The sequence below is a fragment of the Stegodyphus dumicola genome, chromosome 3, assembly GCF_044657685.1.
Source record: "Stegodyphus dumicola isolate Sdum_Otavi_A_Nest chromosome 3, ASM4465768v1".
Lineage (NCBI taxonomy): Eukaryota > Metazoa > Arthropoda > Arachnida > Araneae > Eresidae > Stegodyphus > Stegodyphus dumicola.
In genome coordinates, this window is record NC_140770.1 from 117,177,148 (window position 1) to 117,201,673 (window position 24,526).

General features: G+C 34.3%; 1 protein-coding gene across 4 annotated transcripts in view; it reads left to right on the plus strand.

Moving 5' to 3' along the window:
* Positions 1-24,526, plus strand: part of jp (junctophilin) — a 288,282-nt gene that overhangs the window by 178,725 nt on the left and 85,031 nt on the right. For all 4 annotated transcript variants that reach the window (XM_085813222.1, XM_085813224.1, XM_085813223.1 and 1 more), the window contains exon 7: positions 12,746-12,864. In XM_085813222.1, coding sequence (XP_085669348.1) covers positions 12,746-12,864 — 119 coding nt within the window. The remainder of the gene's footprint in view (positions 1-12,745; positions 12,865-24,526) is intronic.

A 24,526-nucleotide genomic window follows, 5' to 3' on the forward strand; every position in this document is an offset into this window, starting at 1 on the left:
ACCCGTTCGTCTAAGATCGAAACAGGCTGAATTCCTAACATTCAGTGGTCTTACTTGGCCACTAAATTAGCTCCCTCATAACGGTGCAAGAACTTTTACACTAGAGCACCACTATGGAAGTACAGTTTCATATTGCTTCTATGGACTAGTGAAGAAGATAACGAAATTATACGCATAGCAGTACCCCGTACCTTTATGAAGGGTGTTTTCTTTCAAGTTATTATTTAATCTGCAATATACATGTCGGCATCTTTATGCCGGGGCACTCTTATGAAGTTTTTGCCGTTTCTGAAAAATAATCACATAAAAATGAAGGCACAATTTTGATGGGTCACCGTTTATGAAGAGCCATCCCGACTATGCAGCTCATGACGCATGCAGAAGCACCAAAGCAGGAGGATTCACTTTTATTTTGAAGCTTCAAAGATGCTTGCAAAGCCCTCCGTATACAAATATGGCCATGATGTTTACGTTCCTAAATTAATCATGCACTTTACTGCTTAAAGTTTTAGAACAAATTTTTCTTCTGTCAAGTGAGATAATATTTTAAGCTCAAAACAGGTTTTAGTTCAGCAGTTTAATAACAAATGAATGATTCTTGTGAAAATAAGCTAAGTTTATTAAATGAAATATTTGCCTTAAGAGGAAAACCTTCGTGGAAGTTTATTGAAAGAAATAACTTGTATCGTTCATTCAATTGGGTAAATAGATAAAACGCATGCTAATCCGTTGAGTCTTCGCCAACAATCAAAATCGGAATAATGTGGTCTGAGGCTTATACCTTTGGTCTTTGCTGAGCCATAAAGAGCTTATCAGGTCAAAGACAATTAATGTAAGTTCAAGTCCTCTCTCTCTCACACACATACACATGCAACATTTCCCAGAAACGCGTTGTTGTAGTTTAAAGGATAGATTCCTTGACGCAACATTTTACTCATAGATCCAAAAATGTTGTTTCTTACTTGACTGTGAATAATTCAGCCAATTCAAAGAAGTTAAGAAATGGCCAATGCCCTTTACTAGTGCGAGTTATAAGTTATTTCTTTATAAAGCAAAGTCAAATTGTCCATTGGATATAGTGACCTAAATATGTAAGCAAAATTTTTGGAAATACTGTGTAGTAAATTTGAAACGCTGCTCGATGAGTATTGACAGTGTTAATCACTATATCATGACTGCACATAGGAGTTACATACGTAAATAATGGACACCCTGCTATTTATATTTATATAGAGTTGAATAATGTAATAAGTTGATAAGTGTAACGACTGATGATGATATGACACAAATTTACCATATGCAATGCAGCAGCTTGTAAAATGAAATCATTCCTTATAAAAAAGAATTAAAGTTGCTTTTCTAAATACATTTAAGGGGTAAGCATCAAAGCAAATTCTTTAAGTTTTATTTAAGTCTAATATTTTAATCGGAATTACCCGTTAGGCAATATTTGCAGGAAAAGGTACTAGTAATTATTTTGTTGAATAGCTCATATGCTAGTTTCCTGTGATTTCTCTCTCTTTTTACATTATAATCAATTCAAATTATAATTAATTAATAAAAAATTCTAAGCCAGTAGAAATTTCTGTCGTTTTGAAAATAAAAGTTCTGGAGCTTAGTGTTAGTAGACCCAGAATTTCAAACAATGACAAGATTATACCATTATATCAAACTTTAAACTACTTAATTTAATGTGATTTTACGCCATCAGATAGATTAGAAGGTTTTTTGTAAAAAAGATTCAGTTGCTATTAAGTAATTTTCTTGCATACAGAATACATTATCTTTAGTATTCTTTCCTTATCCTATGGGTTATGAAATGTACAAAATAATGTATCTATAAAAAAAATTAAATTGCACGGCTTTAGTTAAATACATTAAGAACCAAAAATGATTTTAGATATCAAAATATTCTTATGCTATACGTCACTAAAATAAAACTGTAGGACAGTGTAAAATATGTAGTATCAGTGTAAAAGTTGTACATTTTTTACTGAAGACATTTGCATTTCTAGAATAAGACACTTTCAAGTAAAACAGGATAACATAGAAATGACATATATAAGAATGATCCAGCATTCAATCAAATAGATATCCATCATTAGTAAAAACTACGCGAATTTAATTTTACTTATGAAAAACTAAGAATATTTTGATTCTTAATGCAGTTAAAAGAATTATTTTGATTCTAAATGCATTTAGTTAAAACCGTGTAATTTAAAGAAAGGGTTTTTTTATATAGTTCACTTTATAAATGCTTAGTGTAATTGTATTAGGAATCACTAAAACTACCGTATTTGCCGGCGTATAAGACGCACCTCCTTTTTTATACACATTTTTGAAGGATAAAACTTTATTACTGATCATTATAATTCCGCCAAGTTTTTATCTTTTTCTCAGTTGGAGGTGGCCCGAAATGCCTCTGTGCAGCCCTGTTTCCATGTTCTTTAGCATATGCAATCACACGTAACTTGTATGCTATGTTATAGCAATGCTGACTTTGTTTTTGAGCCATCACTTGCCAATAAATTTAAGCAAATTTCACACACTTAAAAGTCGTTCAAAAAAATTGGAAAGTTTAAACGAACCCAGCTGTGATCGTCGATGAAGCGCATGCGCATTGACTGAGCTCTATATAACTGTCATATTCCCACGCTCCGCAAGGAAACAAGAAAAAAAATCCCATAACTCCGAACAGAGGAAATTTCCAGAAATGTATGTAATCAAAAACTGAAAATCGACGTATAAGACTCACCCCGTTTTTCAAACCTATTTTTAACGAAAAAAAGTGCGGCTTTAACGCCTGCAAGTATGGTATATTGTTATTCTATTACACAGTAATTGCAATTTCATTCTAATTACACTTACATTATAATTTCATTAATTGGAGTAGCAGTAACGTTGTATGTTTTGGAATTAAACTTAAGTATCAATATATTAGTTATAATTTCAATAATCATTATTTAATTACAGTTGCATTATAATTTTAACCATAATTACATTTTAATTGTGTGAACTAGAATATCAAATAACTGTAATTGAATTATTGTATTTGCAATTGTATTGTAATTCAATTATTAACATAAACCCTTGTATTTATTTGATACTGAGGCATGGATACGTGTTTCATTGATTATAATGCTGGTAAAAATTATTCATTGTTTGTATTACTACGAATTATGTGTATATGTAGAGAATTTTAGTAAAGTAATATGTAAATTGGAGCATCTCATGTAAAATGTAATAGGAAAGGTCATAGGATACAAAGCGTCGTCGGACAAACAGGGTTACGGGGGGAAATCCATTTAATATTGAGGTAAATGGGTATCTCTGCAAATTGGTGTGAAAGCAGTAAGCTCGCGATGCTCTAAGAGACTAATTTTGTTGTTACGTTTGGTGAAAAATTTCCAAAAGTCGCCAGTCTTGGCGACCATTTGGCAACATTTTGATGCAATCCCTGTGTAACTGTAAACTAATAGACCGATCTCTGTGTAGCTGAAATTGTATCTGGCCCCTATGTAAATGTAAGCGTGCATGTCTTCCAGCAATTTTGAGAAATGGAAGGTACTGGAAATTTTTCAACGGACTGGCGAAAGTTTTGTAAAACCGGAGACAGCATAAGTTTCCAGTTTAGTTAAGATCTGAGTTTAATTCTTAATTAAGATCTGAGTATTGAGAATTCACTGTGTGAGCTTTCGTATTTGAGGCTTTTGTATTGCCCTGTATTCAGTGTTCTTAGTAGTTTGGAATGGTAACTGCTGATTGTTCTTTGTCGTACCAAGAAGAGCTGTACGAGTACTGAAAATTTTCCTGAATTTCCATGAAAGTTTTTTTGGGGGGCGAATGAATTTCATCATAGTGTCATCGGTTCTGGGTGCATTCAGTCCATTATAAAACTTTACGCACATAACAATTTTACAAATTAAATATATTTTGAATTATGATAATTAGGTACTTTCGTGAAAAAGGATTTAAAGAACTACAAAGTTGTTTTATTATTTTTAAATTTCTCAGTTTATTAAGCGTTTAGATACTGACAAATTTGGAAAGTACTTAAAAAATCTTATAATTTGTAAAATGGCAATTCTCTGAGAATTGGGTGCCAGCGTCGCTGCATAATGGAGATCTTAACGTTTCGCGCAGTGTCAGCACTTCCAAATCGCGTGGATGATGAATGCTTGGTTGCATAAAATTTGCCATGACTACAGTAAGCATGTTTTTAACTTTAAAAAAGTTAAATTTCTGGACAGGGTATGTAATATATGACATTAGAAACGGCTCACGGTAACACTGCAAATATTCATAAAGATATGAGTTATAGTTATACTAATCAATTAGATAGTTTATCAAAAATAAAACAAAGTATTAAATTATTAATAAGTGCGTTATTGCTTTTAAATCACACAGGAGGATAATTATAGCGTGATTAAATTTGAAAGACAGATATGTTTATGTGTTTTGTCGAATGGCAGCACAGAACATCTATGCGCGAGGCCGCGTGTTAGATTGCTTAAAGATTTTATGTTTCGCATAGTATTGCATTGCTAAAATACGAGCCACATTCTCTTTGAATATTTCCATGAAAGTTTCTCTTGCTCTCATTGTATGTTTTGTTAAAATCAACTAAAGAAACAAAACCCTACTAAAGACGTTTTCTAAGGGAAACATAACTCTACACTGGTTCTCGAATTCACTGACTGAATGTCTTTTTTTCCCCACCTTTTGTTTAAATTCGATAGATCAATGTTTTATGCAACAGGGTCAATAGCTTTAGGGATTATCAACTGCATAAGAACCAACGAGAGTTTTGAAATAATAATAACAAAACTTGGAAATATCTTGAGAGCACTTTATGTATTTCCTTAAAGGTAAGAGGTGAACTTGGTGGAAGAAAACTTTTTTTAAAAGAGTACTCAATTGGAAAATATGTCTTATGCAGTTGTTCCCTTCTTTTGAAAAGATTCAAAGTAAAGATGAACAAATGCTGATTTTGACAAATGTTTTGCAATGCCTAATGGAGCACAGTTTGCCAATTCAAGTGTAAAAAAGAATCTTGCAAGAATTCGTTATTTTCCGGAATAAATTCGCATGAGTAAGCGGACAAAATATGACAAATATACTGAATAAAATCCAGACGTTTTATGCATTTCTCTTTGCCAGTGTCTTAAGTGTGTCTTTTATTTGACTTAAAATACTTTTGAAAAATGTTCACTCAGGAATATTTTTTTAACTTTTTCCTGTCCTTTCTCTGTGTAAAAAATATAAATATTTTAAATCTCAGATTAACTGTTTTCAAGAAAGAGAAGATTGAAAATTTTATTAATGCCATTTTCAAGTAAATATGCAGTTTATTTGCAGATCCGTAAAGTTATTGAAGCCACGTTTCTTAAATATAGTGTTTATTTTAAAATTCAGTATTAACTTTTACTTCTGTATGACATTTGTTATTCAAACTGAAAAGTTGCTGGAATTACAATGTAACTGCATTCCGATGCGTTCCTTAGAAGTTGAAATGCATCTAATACACAAAACCATTCCTCTTCACATTTTGTCGATTTAGTAGTTAATCATAAGATTTAGTGACATTTAAATTACAGATATGCAGTTCTAAGCCAAGTACCGAAGAATACACTCGAAAAGCTACTTTTTTGTAAGATTTACAAATTCCAAGCGAATCGAATTTCAGTGCAACATGGTTTATACGTTTCACCATAATACGTCTTTTACATTCCGACTTCGTTTCATCTTGGTCCCCATTCAGTGCTATTTATTTTAATAGAAAAATATTTCTTTTATACGTCGCATAAATTCGGTTATATGTCGTTTTTGTTTGACTTGGTGCAATGATTTTACATTTTTCTGTCCCACTATTTAAGTATTTCCCCCCGCAATGGGAATAGAAGAAGGAAATAAATGCAAGAGACATCCTAATCTGGTACAGGAGTAGAAAACCAGTTCAGGAATAGAGAAAATATTTAAAAGGAAAAATACGTACTGTTTTACCATCTGAACAGGACGATGTGTTCTGTAAACTAGGTGGAAGAGAATTAACTGACACAAAATGTCACAAAAGCAAAGGGCATTCTCGCTGAAGGATAAAATTCAAATCTTAAAAGAATTTGATGAGAATATTGGTTCGACGAAAGTTGAGTAAGCAAAGAAACTTGATGTAACAGCACTAAAAGCGGTTGTTTATGATAAAGAAAAGGTTGAGGAAAGAGCAGAAATTTGTAGAGAGTTCGCTTCGAAGAAATTAAGCGTTCCTGAAATCTTATGTCATTATTCTAAATGGAGAATCAAAAAGCGTTCTTATCGAGTCGATTGAAGACCGACAAGAATTTATATACCACAATAGTTGGATATGAATTAAGAGACATATTTAATGTTGATAAAATTGTTCTTTTCTTTAAAATTATGCCCGCAAGCGCCCTGGCTTTCGTTGATCACCAGTGGCATAGAGCTAAGTAGAGTAAAGAATGTCTCACTGTTTTATTTTGTGCAAATGCTGATGTACTGAAAAAAAGAGTACTTTAGTTATGGGAAAGCCTCATAAACCAAGATGCTTCAAACACGTTAAAACTCTACCATTAGAATATAAAACCAATAAAGATCACAACGGACATTTTTACAAAATGGCTCAAGAAAGTAGAAAAGTCTATGAGGAAACAAAATCTCAAAACCATCTTCAAACGATACATTTCTTGCAAAATGTGTTCCACTAGTGTAGTACAAACTTTAAGAATTAACTTACAACCTTTTAAGAAAGTGTCGTTAAGAAATTAAACATGATCTGTAGAAAGCGGGTCAAGTACCTATTAAAGGAGAAATGAAAGCTGTTCAGGAATCTATTAAAGAGGAAATGAGGGCTGTTCAAGAAAATATTGAAGTAGGTCAAGAGGAAATAAAAAGAGAAATTACCTGCATAATAGGAAACCAATTCGAGGCTAAGGAAGGCAGAATTGATGCGGATGAAAATAAAGTTGAACACAATGAAGAAAGAGTTTCTTAGGTAAGGAAACAAATAGAAGAAAGAGTTTTTTTCTCTAAAAGAACGAATAGAAGAGAGAGCAGACGCAACGGATATCCTGAAGAATCTTCCCGAAAACCAGAGATTAGACTTCGTAGCTCTATCCGGCACGTTAAAGCTGCGCTTTTGCGAGAAATGTTTAAAAGACTACAGCAGGGTACAATTAAACTCCTGTCAACAGAAGCCCACCGAAACACGCCAGGAGCTCGCGGCACATGTTTAAGGGCTGTCCCATCTCGCCTAAACGGAGTGGAGAGAAAAAAGGAAATCCTGTCCCTGCAATATTTCATTGACGGCCTCCGGGATCCCGAAATCTCTGAGAATGGCGGATGTGAAGGACGTAAAAAGTGTTCTAGTGTACGCTATGAAATTCGAGGCAGCCCAGCAAGCAACTCTTAGAGGCTGCCAACCAGTCAGAGCTATGCAAGTCTGCGAGCCAGTGGATCAATTGATGGCTCGTTTAGATGATTTATTCAGACGAATGAATGCTTCAATACGGAGTAGGAAGGAGAACAAACTGGCTCTAAAGTGTTGGAAATGTGGTACTGAACGCCACCTACGACGACATTGCAGAACACCCCAAGGCACGTAAAATAAAACAAATGATTTGACCAGATAATTCAGTGCTTTGAGACGAAACAGGAGAGAAAGAAAACCACCTCTAAAGTGCTGGAACTGCGGTGTTGAAGGTCGCATAAGAAGAAACTGCAGAACATCCCAGGGCACGGAAAATAAGACAGACGATATGAACAGACAATTAAATGCCATGAGATGGGAAAAAAGTGACAAGGAACCAAAATTCTGAAACTGTGGAGCTGAAGGCCACTTACGAAGGAACTGCAGAACACCCTAGGGTACGGAAAATAAGACCATTTCCCAGCAACGACGCAGGAAACAAATTAATGACCATATCGAGAAGCAGAGGTTGCCAGATAATGAAAAACCCTGTTCTAAAACGCTCAATATTTTTGCAGTGAGTGGCAACAGTAACGGACTGTCCATCAATGGGCATATCGATGGAGTTCCTTGCAATATGATCATTGTCACAGGAGCTAATGTTACCATCAGTCGTAAAGATTTAGCTCAACAATTGAAAGATAAACTCATTTGGACGCCATCCTGTGTTATCTCCAAACTGCGTCTGGTGATAAAATCGCCATAGATGGGAAGTTAAACATTAACATCAAGTTTGGAAGTGCCGCCTACTATCAAACGGCATATAGGTATATGTGGAAGATATTACAGATCCCTGCATACTCGGATTGGACTTTTTAAGGATATACAATTGTTCCTTTAACTTCAAAAACAACAAAATGTTTTCAGTCTCAGAGGCCGTAACTACCCATCATCAGAAGGGATTCTCACCTGGAAACACCGACTCCTTGTCTGAAAGACCCTGTTCAGAAAGCTAGGGTATACGAAATAAGGAATACTATGGTAGAAGAGAAATACGAGATTACCGGCTATCCTCCATCCCAGATGCTCATCAGTCGTAGCTTTCATCTGCCTTGTGATCTTTTGTTTGATCGCCCTCCGGATGCGCCTTCATCGCCTGAGGAGGATATTTAAGATCTCAGGAGGAACCTTGTTCCGGTTTGAAGTGATGCATAACTTTGCGGCGAAGAAGATGAAGACGCGATTCGACACAAGAACTGCACATCGATACAAGGAAGGAGACAATATGTGGTTGAGGAATCCGAGTCGACGGAAAGGACTCTGTCCGAAATTACAGTCACCATGGAATAGTCCGAATACAGTCCTAAACAGGCTGAAGGACGTCGTGGTTCGGATCCGTAAGTCTTCGAACTCTAAACCTAAAGTCGTTCATTACGACAGGTTAGTTTCTTACTATGACCATAGTATAGGGTGATCAGCGAATAAGCCCTGATTTCAAAATTAAATATCTCTACAACAAATATCGATAGAATTATGCGGTAAACTGTACGTTTATTAGCAACACTCTAAAAATGTTGTACAAAAGTTTAGAAAATTTAGTTACGAAAGTCGTTAACAGATGGCGCTCTAATCGCAATGACCTATAAATAGCCTTTAAAAATGGGCTTCGAATTCGAATGTGAGTACGAGTGTTGGCTAGTAAAAAAAGGCTAGCGTAGAAAGTGAAATAATGTATTCCATTGAAAAACATGTTTTTTTTTTTTTTTTTTTTTTTTTTTTTTTTTTTCTTGTTGTTGTTGTTGTTGTTCTGCAATTTCACCGATTAGAATACAGTCCTACGGCAACATGTCGCAGTTTTCAAAACCGATTCAATTTTCCAGTTGAACCCGATGCGAAACCCACTCGCATGCTCTTCGCGAAGTTCGAACGGACTGGCAGCGTGGCTGATGATTGAAAGGGAAATGTTAGGCCTAGGCAAACTGTAGTCACTCCTGAAAATGCAGCCAAAGTTTCTGAAATTGTAAAGTAAAATCCTAGGAAAAGCATCCGACGGATTGCATCAGAGACAGTTTGAAGTACACGAGCACGCAAAAAATATTAAAAAATAGCCTACAGCTGTTTCCATACAAAATCCAAAGTCATCAGGCCATACCCATGAAAGCTGGACAACAAAGGGTTGACTTTGCAAATCAGATTCCAACAATGGTCGACAATGACAGATTTCATGTGAGCTGCATCTGGTTCACAGATGAGGCACATTTTTATTTGAATGAAATCATTAATAAAAAAAAAAATGGAGATTTGGGGATTCCGAAAATCCTCATTCGTATGAAGAAAAAACACTGCATTTACCTAAGGTTACTGCATGGGCTGCGGTATGCGCCAGAATCATTATCGGACCCTTTTTCGTACGAGAAACGATAACTACTGAACGTTACGTTACAATTTTGGAACAATTTGTCAGCACTCAACTAGCGTTGGAGGATCGACCAGGTTCATGCAAGATGGGGCTCGACCGCATCGAACAGATAAAGTTTTTCGCTTTCTTCATGAATACTTTGGGAATAGAGTAATTGCGTTAGATTATCCGCAATTTACTGACACAGGAATAGCTTGGCCTTCCTATTCTCCCGATCTGAGGCCTTGTGACTTCTTTCTGTGGGGAGCATTAAAAGACACTGTCTATCGAAACAATGCCGCTACTCTAGATGAGCTTGAATCGTTGATTGGTGTTGCATGTGATTCCATTTCCGTTGAGACATCGCAAGACGTGATGTAAAATTTCATTGTTCGTTTACGCCACCTTATTGTTCCGAACAGTGACCATTTTGAAAAAATTGTATTTTCATTGCAAAGGCTGCTTCACTTTATTTTGTTTTTATTTCACTCTTTTCAGGAAAAAGAGTTTTCAGCGCAGAGCGCCATCTGTTAACGATTTTCGTAACTAAATTTTCTAAACTTTTGTACACCATTTTTACAGTTTTGCTAATGAACATACAGTTTACCGCATAATTCTATCGATCTTTGTTGTAGAGATATTTAATTTTGAAATCAGGGCTTATTCGCTGATCACCCTGTATGTAGTGTATATAATTGTAAATAGAATAATAAATATTGGCAATTATATATAATACATACTATTACAATTGTATATGGTAATTGTATATAATTGTAAATATATATACTACATACTATTACAATTACCATCATCATCAATAAGATCATGGTCCCTTTTGTTTATAAATTTAGTATTTGGTTTGACTTGTATTTAGTATTTGATAGTATTTGATTGAGTTACTTATTGCAATTACTGCTTATGTCATTTGTTATTGTAATGTAATGTTTGTTATTGCATTTTTGTGTTAGTTGTAAGTTTGGCTTCTTGTCTAGGGATTGTACTCCTCGGGACGTGCAGTCCTTGGGAAGGGGCAGCGTTACGGATTTTGTATTTATTTAGCAACTTTTACTAGAATTTGTAATTAAAATTGTTTTATATTCCCGTGCAATGCAGCAAGAGATTTATTTGAAGAGAAAGCTACGCCGGGAAAATTAAAATACAGGGGCACGCGCATTTAACATTTTAATAAATAATTATCTCGTAATTGTACTCTTTTGCTATCCAGAAAAATCGAGAAAATACAGTAATGTTCTAGTTCATTATTAAAAAGCTGGAGGAAAGCATCTCAGTTTAGTTGTTTGCTTAGTGCTGTTATTGATTGTAGCGAATTCGCGGTGAGATCGGAAGTTTAAAATATAACTACTGTGAGATATTGCGATACTATACGAATATCTCTGAGGAAATTTCAGCATTTTGTCTTATTTCTTGAGATAAGAATAAATTTTATTAACTTTTTATCGACTTGTGCATTCAATTTACGAACCCGTACGCACACAACAATATATATATATATATCACTTGTCTAAAAATATTAATTACATCGTTATATTATTTATACGTTTTTAAATTGTTACCACATTTTTACATAATAATTAAACAAGTAAAATTATATACAGATAAATAAAGTTATTTGACATTCGGTTTTATTTTAGTGGACATTCTTTTACCCTGTACATTTTCGCCTTCATTAGTAGCAGTTATTATATGGAAGACAAGTGCCACAAAGAGAAACAAATACCAACGAATTTTCAAAAACTTAACCAATAGCTAATCAATAACGTGCCGTGTAATGAAAGGAAAATGAAAAGTAAAGAGGAGAAACAAAGCAAATGATCGTGTAAATGTTTTTCGTGATAATTCTATATTAATAGCTTAGTAAAGTGATTATTATTTGGCAATATAATGGCATGTTTACTTTCTCTGGTAATTTCTGCGTTTCTTAATCTACCTCGAAATGTATAAGGTATATTTCTCCCACCTTCTTGGCATGCCTTCGTGGTGTAGAGGTTCTGAACGCTGGGCTGGTATTCTAAAGGACCTTGGTTCGATTCCTGGCGAAGGCGATTGCTCATTTTTCATCCCTCCGGCTTTTCCAATTAACTTAATTACTCTACAGTGGCGCCCAAACTAAAAGGGTGTTGGATGATGATTTCTCCCCACCCAGAATTTGGCGATTGGGTCCCCTAAAAAATCTCAGTCACTCTTTAAAAGGGGGAGGATATAAGGTATTTTTCCCACCTTCTTGGCATGCCTTCGTGGTGTAGCGGTTCTGAACGCTGGGTCGGTATACCAGAGGTCCGCGATTCGATTCCCGGCGAAGGCGATTGCTCATTTTTCACCTCTCGGGCTTTTCTAATCAACCTAATGATTCTACAAATGGACCCCGATTGACAGTTAATCTGCTTATAAACTGATGAGAAACTTGGGTTAGAATTCAAATGGTTTACTAATGTAGAAAGACTTTTATAAACATTGAAAGCCTCAAGGGAATCTCTTCATTTGATTGCAACTGAAGAAAGTACTGGTGTACAAAAGATGAAGAAAGTACTAGTATAAAAAAGTAGAAGCACTTATGCTAAAATAAAACTGAACGCCAAATAACGTTGTTGATCTATATTCATATCACCAGATATATTCAAGTATTCACTAATATTTTTGAACCACCGACTTCATTTTTCAAAAGAAAAATCGCACAATTGTTCGACCAAATTGCAAATCTTGAAATACTTTTCCATTGATCATTTTCTATTGGCAGTAACATTTGTGCATGTTTAGATGTTATTGTTACTATTAAAGTACCTGAAAATTCATATATAAACAATTACTTTGCAATAATCACAAATTTTATGAATAGGACATAGAAAGTTTAGTAAATTTTACTGTATTTTCATGTAAACTCAAAGAGCATTCATTTCTTCATCTAGAACGGCAACTGCCCGCGGTAAAGCCGAACAGGCTGATATAGCAGCTCTCCATGCTCAGGAGGATTCAAACATTGCCAGACTAATTGCCAAGCAGTTTGATCCAGATGCCAAAATGCCAGGTAAGAAATTCGTTCTCCACGTTTTATTTTTCAGAGGCTTCTTACAGAAGCGAGGTATATCTTCGAACTGTAGCTTCCACACCGCTGAAATCATTTTTAGAAAAAGTACGTAATTATCTTAATGTCGACATACCCTACAAACGTTATTTGACAGCAAAAACAAATTGACAATCTTTTTTTTTTTTTTTACAGAAATTGTCTAGAATGCTGTAGTCAATATCTAAGACATTCAAAAATATAAGTATTATTAATGTACGTAAAATTTAGCGATAAATTCAAACAACAATAGTAAATACTTATATTAATTAATCTTACAATATAAAGAACATTAATTTATGTATACTTTCAGTGTGTTGATTATTGCGTTATTTTTGTTCTTATGTGCATTTATAGATAATATTTCTGTCTTTTTTTTTGTGTTCTGATTAATGTCAGTCTAAAATGATCCATGAATTGAATAAACATAAATTATTTAGAGTGGAATTTCTTTAAGAAAGCTGCGATGTTTACTTGAAGTTTAGAATGTCTAAAGTATTTCAAACGAATCATGTGAGTAAACTCTATTTAGCGTGGAAATGTTTAAAAAAAGCGACATTTTCTGTTTTAAGATAGATGTAAAAGGTTTCATGGGAATCATATACGACCTGCTTGTGCCGGCTAGGAGGATCGTGTCCTTATAATAATAATGAATAATAATACAACAACTGTATATAGTAATTGTAATAGTATGTAGTGTATATAATTGTGAACTACTATTTGGTCCTTTGTCCTTTTTGTTTATAAATTTAGTACATGGTTTGACTTGTATTTGATAGTATTTGATTTGATTTAAGTTACTTATTGCAATTATTGCTTACGTCGTTTGTTATTGTAATGTAATGTTCGTTATTGCATTTTTGTGTTAGTTGTAAGTTTGGCTTCTTGTCTAATGATTGTACTGCCCGGGACGTGCAGTCCTTGGAAAGGGGACAGTGTTACGGATTTTGTATTTATTTAGCTATTTTTAGTAGAATTTGTAATTAAAATTGTTTTATATTCCCGTGCAATGCAGCACAAGACTTATTTCAAGAAAAAGCTATGCCGGAAAAATTAAAATACAGGAGCATGCGCATTTAATATTTTAATAAATAAATATCTCGTAATTGTCCAGAAAATTCGAGAAAATATAAGAATGTTCTCGTGCATTAATAAAAAGCTTATAAAATCTGGAGGAAAATATCTCAATTTAGTTGTTTACTTAGTGCTTTTATTGATTGTAGCGAATTCGCGGTGAGATCGGATTAGCCTTCTTTCTGTTTTTGAATTGAGTTCTATTTAAAGTTTGTCTTAGTCATCAGGAACGATGTACTATTTTCTTCGGACTGCAGATGGCATGTCTTGTATGTACACTACTCTCTGATTTATAAGAATATGCTTTGTATCTGCGATGGAAAACAATAAACAGTACTTTCGTCTTCCAAGACTTATATGCGTAATGGCTAGGACGTATAACTGACTATAAAACCTTTCAAAAATCAAAGTAAAATTAATTATTATATTAAGATTATTATGTTACATTTAGCTAAATATTTACATCATCAAATTAAACTAGGGGACAATTAAACTAGGGGAAAGAATTATGAATGTTTTCTGAAACATAGCACATTTTATGCCTTTATTAGTGTTTCGGCCACCAGAGCTCTCTGCCTGTCTGTGAGATATTATTTCTCAATGCGCAGATTGTATGTGCAGCTCGCATTTTGTTCTTGCATTCTTGCGAATGCTAATTGTAACTCTGTCGCTTTACTTTGTGCTGTGTTGTGTTCGAAAGTTCAAACTGCCGAATAAAGGTTAATCTACAGCCCACTCGCATTGATGTATTCTTATGTTTATTAATTTAAAGTTAAGATACCGCAAAGCTACAATCTTCTGGTTCGTAGAGCCGGAGCTTCGAAGAAAAACCACGCTTGTGAATAAGAATTCTACGTGTTCGTAATGGTGTTCATAATGCACTTTCGGTTTAGAATTCTCAAGAGTTTCGCAATGGATACAGTGTACGAGGTGAGTGAAATAGTTAACGCATTTTAATTGCATTTGACATTTCGTTATTGCTACTTTATTGTGATTAAAGTATTAGTAAAATCGAGAATTTAGAATATTTTCAAAATGTCAGATATAGAAAAAAACGAAAGAAAATTTTGAAAACACAGTTAACGAAATTCATCGAGAGAATAAATTATGATAACTTAAATAATGCTGAATCTGAATTAATATTAGAAAAATGTAAAATCTTTAAGGAAGATTTTAAATCTCTATTTAGAGAAATTTATACAAATTGTGATGATGATAAAATAGACACTTTGTTGAGGAAGAACAATCGATTTTAGAGAAAATTGAGGAGGTTCACTTAAAAATTATTCGTAAGTTAAAGGTTTACAAGGTCGTAAATGCAAATGGCGACAAACCTGTCGTACCTGAATCAATCTCTGAAAGTTTAAAGTTACCGAAATTATCTTTACCCACATTTAGCGGAAATTTAACTGAATGGATAACATTTAAAGATTTATTTAACGCTAGTGTTCGCAACAATCCAAATCTTTCTGGAGCTCAAAAATTACAATATTTAAAGAGTTCTTTGAAAAATGATGCTTATCGCATTATTCAGTCAATTCCCATAGCTGATCAAAATTTCGGTATTGCTTGGAATTTACTAGAAGAGAGATTTTCTAATAAGAGAGAACAGATATTTGCTTTTATTAAAAGAATTCTCAACGTTTCACAATTACAAACGGAATCTGCATCCTCGATATTAAGTATGTAAACGAAATAACTCGCTCATTGGAAATATTAGATCAAAGAATAGATCATTCTAGTGATACTTTGTTGATGTATATTATTTTGCAAAAACTTGATGTTTCGACAAAGTTGTGGTGGAAGCGTCAATTAAAAAAAAGACGAAATACCAAAATTGAATGACTTAATAGAATTTTTGAAGAATTACGCTAGAACATTACAGAACAGTAAACCTTTAATTAATAAAACACATAAATCAGATAATAGGGTTTGTATAATAGGGTTACTTCTCTGATTACTAATTCTACTTGCTTATTTTGTAAAGAAGATCATTTTTTATACAGGTGTTCTAATTTTTTAAATTTACCAGTGCAAAAACGAATAGAGTTAAGACTAATAATCTTTGTTTTAATTGCTTGTCTAATGTCCATAAAGTTAAAATGTGTTAGAGTACAAATACCTGCAAGCATTGTTTTAAGCATCATCATAGCATTTTGCATTTAGAAAATAATTTCAAACCGAAAAATGCATCTAGATTCCCTTCACCGGAAGCACAAGTGTTTGTTCCGAAATCGCAAATTAAACCAGAAAACAGCTTGAGTGAGGTTTCTCCAACTGTTTGTGCAAACAACTATGAAAATCAACATTTTGGAGCTCATGATAATGGTAAACGTAGTCATGTACTTTTGTGTACTGCTTTAATTAAGGTTCAAAACTCAAAAAATGAATTCATAAACTGTAGATGTTTACTAGATTCAGGTAGTGAAAAATTATTCATTCGTCGGAAAATAGCTATAAATTTAGGATTGAGCGTAAAGGATTCAAAGATATTAGTGTCATGCTTAGGTACTTTCAATACAACTACTACTGGAGAAGTTGAGTTGTTGTTTACACCTCATTTTAATACTAATTACAGAATTTCAACGTCCGCTTACATAATAGACAAAATTACAGGAAACATTATAAGTGTAACATTACCTTTGAATTTATATGAAAGTTTCCAAGATTTAACTTTAGCAGATCCTACATTTCATGAATCGGGAGAAATTGATATTTTGCTTGGAGTTAATGTATTCCTTACTTTAATCAATGGCGAGGTAATTAAAAGGAGCAGAAATCTTCCATTTGCATGTTGTTCTAAGTTAGGATGGGTAATTGCTGGAACTACACATTTTGAATTCCCAAACCGTAAGCAGGTTTCAAGTCAATATGCTAAACGTAAACACGGAGGAATTAATTAAATCATTTTGGGATTTGGAACAAATTCCCACATCGAAACCTTTAACTAAAGAGGAAAGATTGTGTGAAAACCGTTTTGTGGAAAATCACGTCCGTAGTGAAAATGGTCGTTACTCAGTAAAATTGCTATTCAAGCCTAAACGAAATGAGTTGGGTAATTCCAGACCATCAGCCTTTCGCAACTTTCTTAGTCTGGAACAAAAACTAATAAAAATTCCTGAAGTATATCAACAATATAAAGACTGTCCGAATATTTATCACTTGGACACATGCAAGAATTATCCGATGATAATCTAGATAAAGTAAATTTTCATTATTATATACCTCATCATCACGTGCTAAAGGAATCAAGTCTTACCACAAAACTAAGCATCGTTTTCAATGCTAGTGCCAAAACTACATCAGGGATATCGCTTAATGACACGCTAATGAATGGTCCCAAGGTGCAAGACGACTTATTTACTATCCTTTTGAGGTTTAGATGCTATCCCATAGCCATTACTAGCGACTTATTGAAAATGTATCTACAAGTTCAAATTCATGATAAATATCGCGATTACCAAAAAATATTTTGGAGAGATGACCCATCGAAGCCGATTAAAACTTACAGGTTGTGCACAGTTACGTACGGCACTACTTCAGCTTCATACCTGGCTACTCGAGTGCTCAAACAACTAACAATTGACGAAGGAGCTAAATTCCCAAAGACAGCTGAAATAATATTACACAATTGTTATATTGATGATGTCCTATTTGGTTCAGGCACAGTAGAGAACGCAGTAGAGTTAATTTCACAACTGAGTGCACTTTTACAAAAAGGTGGCTTTCAATTGCATAAATGGTGTACAAATGATCGCTCGATTTTGGAAACTGCTTTGGGTGCTCGGAACTCAAATTCTTCATGTACAGTAGTTGATACTAAATCAATAAAATTATTGGGTTTGGAGTGGTATCCAACGCAAGACCAGTTTACTTTTCAATTTGGAAATCTCGAAAACAGAAAGTGTTCTACTAAAAGAATAATTTTATTTTCTATTTCGAAAATCTTTGATCCACTTGGTTGGTTAGCACCTTTTATAGTTGCAGCAAAACTCTTGCTTCAAGATATATGGAAATTGCAAATCTCGTGAGATGATCCCTTGCCAGATGAAATCAATCAAAGATGGAAAATCTATTGTGCAGATATCGCAAATCTTGAATGCATTCATATTCCTAGGAGAGTATTATTGCCCAAATCTACAAATATATAACTTCATTGTTTCTGTGACGCATCAGAGAAAGCTTACGCCGCAGTGATTTATTTAAAGTCTTCAAATAATTCTTCAGTTTCGGTGCAGCTACTAACATCAAAAACTCGTGTAGCTTCCCTGAAAGTAATCTCTATTCCTCGTTTAGAACTCTGCTCTGCAGTTCTATTAGTGCATTTGGTTCAAGCTGTGCAGAATTCATTGCAAATTTATGTTGAGGATATTTACGCATGGAGTGATTCAATGATAGTTTTGTCCTGGATACAATCAGAACCAACACGCTGGCAAACCTTCGTAGCCAACCGGGTTTCAGAAATTCAATCAGTCTTACCTTCATCGCATTGGAATCACATAAAATTAAAGGAGAATCCAGCTGATTGCGCATCAAGAGGTCTTTTGCCTTCAGAGCTTTCTACTCATGACTTGTGGTGGACAGATCCTCAGTGTCTTAATTCAAATAACATTTCGTTCTCTATCAACTTACCATTTTCAGAAGAATCTTTAAAGGAACAACGGAAAAATATTTATTGTTTAATTGGAACAGTCGCTTCGCAAATTCCAGTCCTTAATGAAGTTTCATCATTCTTGAAACTTAAAAGAATCATCGCATGGGGTTTTCGGTTTGCGAATAATTCAACTAAATCTACCGCAGCAAGGATTAAGGGTTACCTTAAAACCGAAGAATTGCATTACGCTAGAAATGCAATTGTTAGAGTAATTCAAATGGATGAGTTTTTTAATGAATATTATCTTCTGAAAAAGAATCAACCGTTAAACTCAAATAGTAAGATCCTTTCTTTGAACCCCTTTATCGATAAGAATGGACTTATACGCGTTGGAGGAAGATTAAGACAATCCAACATCGCGCAAAACAAAAAATATCCTATTTAGTTGCCCAACAAACATCACATAACACAGATTATAGTGAATCATTTTCATGAATCCCATCTTCATGCTGGCCCCCTGCTATTGCTATTAGTAATTAGAAGAGAATATTGGATAATCCATGCTAGGTCAGTTGTAAGACAACAGATTTGGAAATGTGTGAAATGTCATCGTGTACGAGCTAAAACATCTACCCAGACAATGTCTGATTGACCATCGTCTAGAGTCGTTCCGTCAAAGGTTTTCTCCAAAGTTGGAATTGACTACGCCGGGCCATTTCGAGTGAAGCCCAGGCAAGGTCGAGGAGTAAAACCAACGAAATGCTACATTTGTGTATTCGTGTGTTTTACTACAAGAGCTATACATATTGAATTAGTAGGTAATCCTAACATCAGAATCATTTATTGACGCTTTGAAGCGCTTTGTATCTCGAAGAGAAAACCAATAGAAGTGCATAGCGATTGTGGCACAAATTTTATTGCTGCAGATAAGGAATTCAAAAGAGTAATAAACTCCTTGAATAAAAATGAATTCGTTAATAAATATTGCTCTACTGAAAGTATTAAGCGGATATTTAATCCTCCCGCAGCGCCACATTTTGGAGGATTATGGGAAGCTGCAGTCAAATCTACAAAGTTACATTTCAAGCGAACCATAGGTGAACAACTTCTAACGCAAGAAGAATTTACGACATTGCTAGCTCAAATTGAAGCTTGTTTAAATTCGCGACCTTTGTGTCCAATGTCTGAAGATCCATCAGAATTTTCTGCACTTACGCCAGGCCATTTTTTAATTGGTACCCCGCTAACTGCCTTACCTGAAGAAAGTTTACACGATCAAAAAATTCCTATATTGCAACGTTGGAAACTTGTTGAGAAAATGTTTCAAAGCTTTTGGAAAAGATGGTCCAATGAATACATTTCTAATTTGCAACGACGTTCAAAATGGTTGAAAGTGCAACCTAATTTAAAGATTAATGATTTAGTTATCATAAAGGAAGACAATTTACCCCGCTACGATGGAAATTAGGAAGAGTGCTGGGAGTTTTTCCTAGCTCAGATAATATTGTGCGTATCGTGAAAATCAAAACTGCTAATGGAGTTTCCAAAAGGCCAATTCACAAACTTAGTGTTTTGCCTATCAATGATTAAGTTCTTTTTTCCCTAAAGCATTATAACATTGTACTTTGCTTTAACTATAATTAAGTTCCTGAATTGTATCAAGGCTTCTGTGCATCTGTTTTGAGAATAATTTAGTTTCATATTATGTTTTCTTGTGAATATTTTAATGATACATTTTTGCATAATTTAATATTGTTATGATAATTTCATTTTGTAAAAGCTATTTAGATTTGAAACGATATTTCAACGCCGGGCGGAATGTTTCAGCCACCAGAGCTCTCTGCCTGTCTGTGAGATATTATTTCGCAATGCGCAGATTGTATGCGCAGCTCGCATTTTGTTCTTGCATTCTTGCTCTAATGTGTTCATGATACTGATGTAATGAATCTTTGAGAAAAGATGAATCCTTCTCCCAAACTTTTATTGGTGTTGCTATCTGTACTTATTTTATGCATTTAGAAATTATTTTTAAGGCGGCTAAGTTATATATTCCCTATCTGCTTTAAAAATTTTAAAACAAATTAAGTACGAGCGTAAAATGAACTTAAAGTTTAATGTCTTTAAAATGTCTCAAAAATAATACTTACTTAAGTAACTCCTGGCACGTTAACTTTTTTGCACATATAAATGCGTGCACTGGAACAAACATTACAAGTTGTTAACCAGTTTATACAGTACAAAGTCCGAATACAGCAGATATTGCTGCAGATATCGAAGCTGCTTTTCTACAAATTCTGATGAAGCCTGAGGACAGAAATGCAGTAGGATTTCTTTGGACTGCAAAGGAAAAGGAGCAATCGACAATTTTAAGAATGACGTGTAATATTCGGAGCAACAACCTGTAGCCCCTTTTTACTAGCAGCAACTATAAAGCATCACGCAAGAAAGTTGAAAGCACAATATTCGAAGATTTGTCAGCTTCTTGAAGAATATTTTTTCGTAGATGATTTGATTCATGGTACAGATGATGAAGAAGAAGCTGCAGAAATTTATGAAGATGTGAAAAGAATTATGCTGCTTGCTAGTTTCAATATAAGAAAGTGGAGGAGCAATAACGCCCAATTACATGCGATTTGGAATGCAGCTGAAAATACGAAGTTTAATGGAGACGTAATGAATAGCACGTTGTTAGGATATATTTGGAATTATGAAGCAGATAAACTGAAATTTCGAATCAAAGATGAATACTCAAATCCGGCTGAGGAAATAACAAAAGGGAAGATTCTTCAAGTTGCAGGCGAACTATACAATCCTATCGGTTTCATATCTCCCTTTGTTGTTGCAGCTAAAATGATGATGCAAGAATGTTGGCAAAGAGGATACCAATGGGATGCACCACTTGATCAAGAATTGCAGAACCGATTTAAAACCTGGTATAATGAAATTCCTAAATTAAAAAATGTTGAAATTCCAAGACATTATTTCAACAATCTGTCAAAAGATAATCTGTCGAATATTCAATTGCACTGTTTTACAGATAGTAGCTAAAAGGGATATGGTGCCGTTGTATATTTGAGATACAATGAAAATAAGCTAGCAAAAACATCATTTGTTGTGTCCAAAGCAAGAGTTGCTTCCATGAAAAGGGTTACGTTACCTCGACTGGAGCTTTTAGGAGCAGTCATAGGAGCTCGACTTATCACATACATTCGACATTCGTTGAAAAACATAGAAATGAATATTTATATGTGGACAGATTCAGAAATTGTACTATACTGTATCAAGGCTGATCCAGCGAAATGGAAACAATTTGTACAAAATAGGTGTGTAGAAATCCAAGAGAAAACTGATCCAGATTGGTGGAATTATTGTCCCAGTCATGAGAATCCTTCGGATTTATTGACGAGAGGACAAAAGGGAGAAACCCTTTCAAAAAATTAACTGTGGTGGTATGGCCCGCCTTGGCTTGTTAAAGATAACAACGTTTGGCCCAGATCTTCGAGAAATTTTAATGAAGATGATAAAATAACAAATTCTGAGAAACAAAAAGGAAAGAAGCAAGAAATCTTAACAGCAAACTGTATTGTTGAAAACAGTGAACCTATCATTCCTATCGAGAACTTCAGTGACATAAAGAAAGTATATAGAATAACATCTTATGTTTTCAGATTTATCAATAATGTGAAAAACCCAAAACTAAGAAGAATTGGACCTGTTAAGGCTGAAGAGATGAATGAAGCAGAGAATTTCTGGATCAAGAAAACTCAGGAAGAACATTTTAGAGAAGAAATAAGGAAATTGAATATGAAACAAGCATACATAGTTCGAAAATATTTACATTAAATCCATTTGTAGACTCAAGTACTGGAATACTCAGAGTAGGTGGAAGGCTTCAAAATGCTGGGTTAAGCTATAATCAAACATATCCAGCAACACTGCCTGAGAAGTCTCATTTAACAGATCATTGTCACGAAACGCAAGGACACGCTGGTGTAGCTGGAACTTTAACTCAAGTTAGAGAAAAATTTTGGATACTAAAGGCTCGACAGCGTGTAAAGAGTAATATTAACAAGTGTGTGATTTGCTACAGATTTAAAGCTAAGCCACTAGGTCAGGATATTGCTCCTTTACCAACCGAAAGAATAACAGAGGCAAATCCCTTCGAAGTTGTAGTACTTGATTTTGCTGGTCCTATGAGTACAAAGGATGAAACTGGGAAAGCTTATATTGCTCTGTATACATGCGCTGTAACAAGAGCAGTGCATCTGGAACTAGTATCTAGCCAAACAACAAACAATTTTCTTCTGTCCTTTAGAAGATTTATTTCAAGAAGAGGAGTATGTCGAATAATATATTCAGACAATGCAAAAACCTTCAAAAGAGCAAACAAGGATTTACAAAAACTATGGAATACCATCAAAGACACAGAAGTTCAAAATTATTTTGGTAATAAAGGTATTGAATGGAAATTCAGTGTGGAGAAGGCGTCTTGGTGGGGCGGTTTCTGGGAAAGTCTTGTTAGATCTATCAAGTCATGTTTGAAGAAAATACTCATGAAGGCTTCACTTAAATTTGAAGAGCTGGAAACAATTTTAATTGAAATTGAGGCAATATTGAATTCACGTCCGCTGACTTAATGTTTATAGTGAAGTCGGAGAACCAGAGCCGCTGACACCAGTTCACTTTCTAGTTGGACGAAGACTGACATCCTTACCATCTGGCTAAATTCTTGAACCTGATTCAACTAAAGAAAATTTAACAAGGCGATATAAATACCGGCTAAGGTTATTAGAAGGGTTTTGGAAAAGATGGAAAAGAGAATACTTACTTGAAATTAGAAACATAAAACAAATTCAGAGAGGTAATGCCGTAACAGATCTTTTGAAAGGCTCTGTAGTTCTAGTATATGAAGAACAATTACCAAGATTATTATGGAAGATGGAAGTTGTACAGGAGTGCCATCCAGGACGCGATGGGAAAATAAGGGCTTGCACAGTCCATTTAGCTAATGGAACTCATCTTCATCGTCATGTGCAGTTATTGTACCCATTAGAAATGACTTGAACTCTTTGAACTGAATACTGTGAACCTAAATTGCGAAAACTGAATCTATGAACATTTAAACTTGTAGAACATTAAATAAAAACATTTAGTGTTTAAGATAACTTCAGAATCTAATCCTTTGATGAACCAAGAGTTCATCGAGGGGGAGGATGTTACAGTTTATGTAGCTGGCCACGAGAGGGCTCAGCTTTTTTATTTTTAGCTTGCTATATTTTTTTTACCGCATTGCGGATTTTGAGATAGATGTAGTGGCAAACAGAGAAACACGATGAATGTTCTCTTATGTAAGCATACAATTGTTCTACATAGCTGTAAATAAAGCTTCTGTGTGATAAAAATGAAAAGGAATTCCAAGAGTTCCTGTGGATATTCATCAAGAAAGGTAAGCAAAAATTCACTTATCAAATGTTGTTAAATGTAAAAAATAAGAATAAGAAAATACAAATAAGAAAAAAGATCATAAGTTGCAACAAAGCTTAGTCGCAATTAAAATCCAAACCAGATGTGGGAGTTGTTATACAGATTGAGTGTTGAATTACAGGACTACTTTCAACAATAAAATATAAGCTGCTGGAAAATAGCAGCTTTGCTTCGCGTTTTTACAGTAAATTTACATTCTAAAACCTTATGACTTTAGCGTAGGGAATAATTGTTGGTTCACTCTTAAAAATTGCAAATTTGTGAATTATGAAGTTCCATTTGCACACAGTTTACCTCTTTTCTCCCCTGTCCAAAATAAATATATTGGAAACTTTTTTTTGCACATTAGTGATGAACCGCTTAGTCCGGAAGTGTTTTAAAAAGTATTCTTTTCTAAACATTTATTAAACAATTCTTTATTATAGTATATTTCTTTAAAATAGGAATTTCAAAGTCTTTTCTCTCTCCTTCATT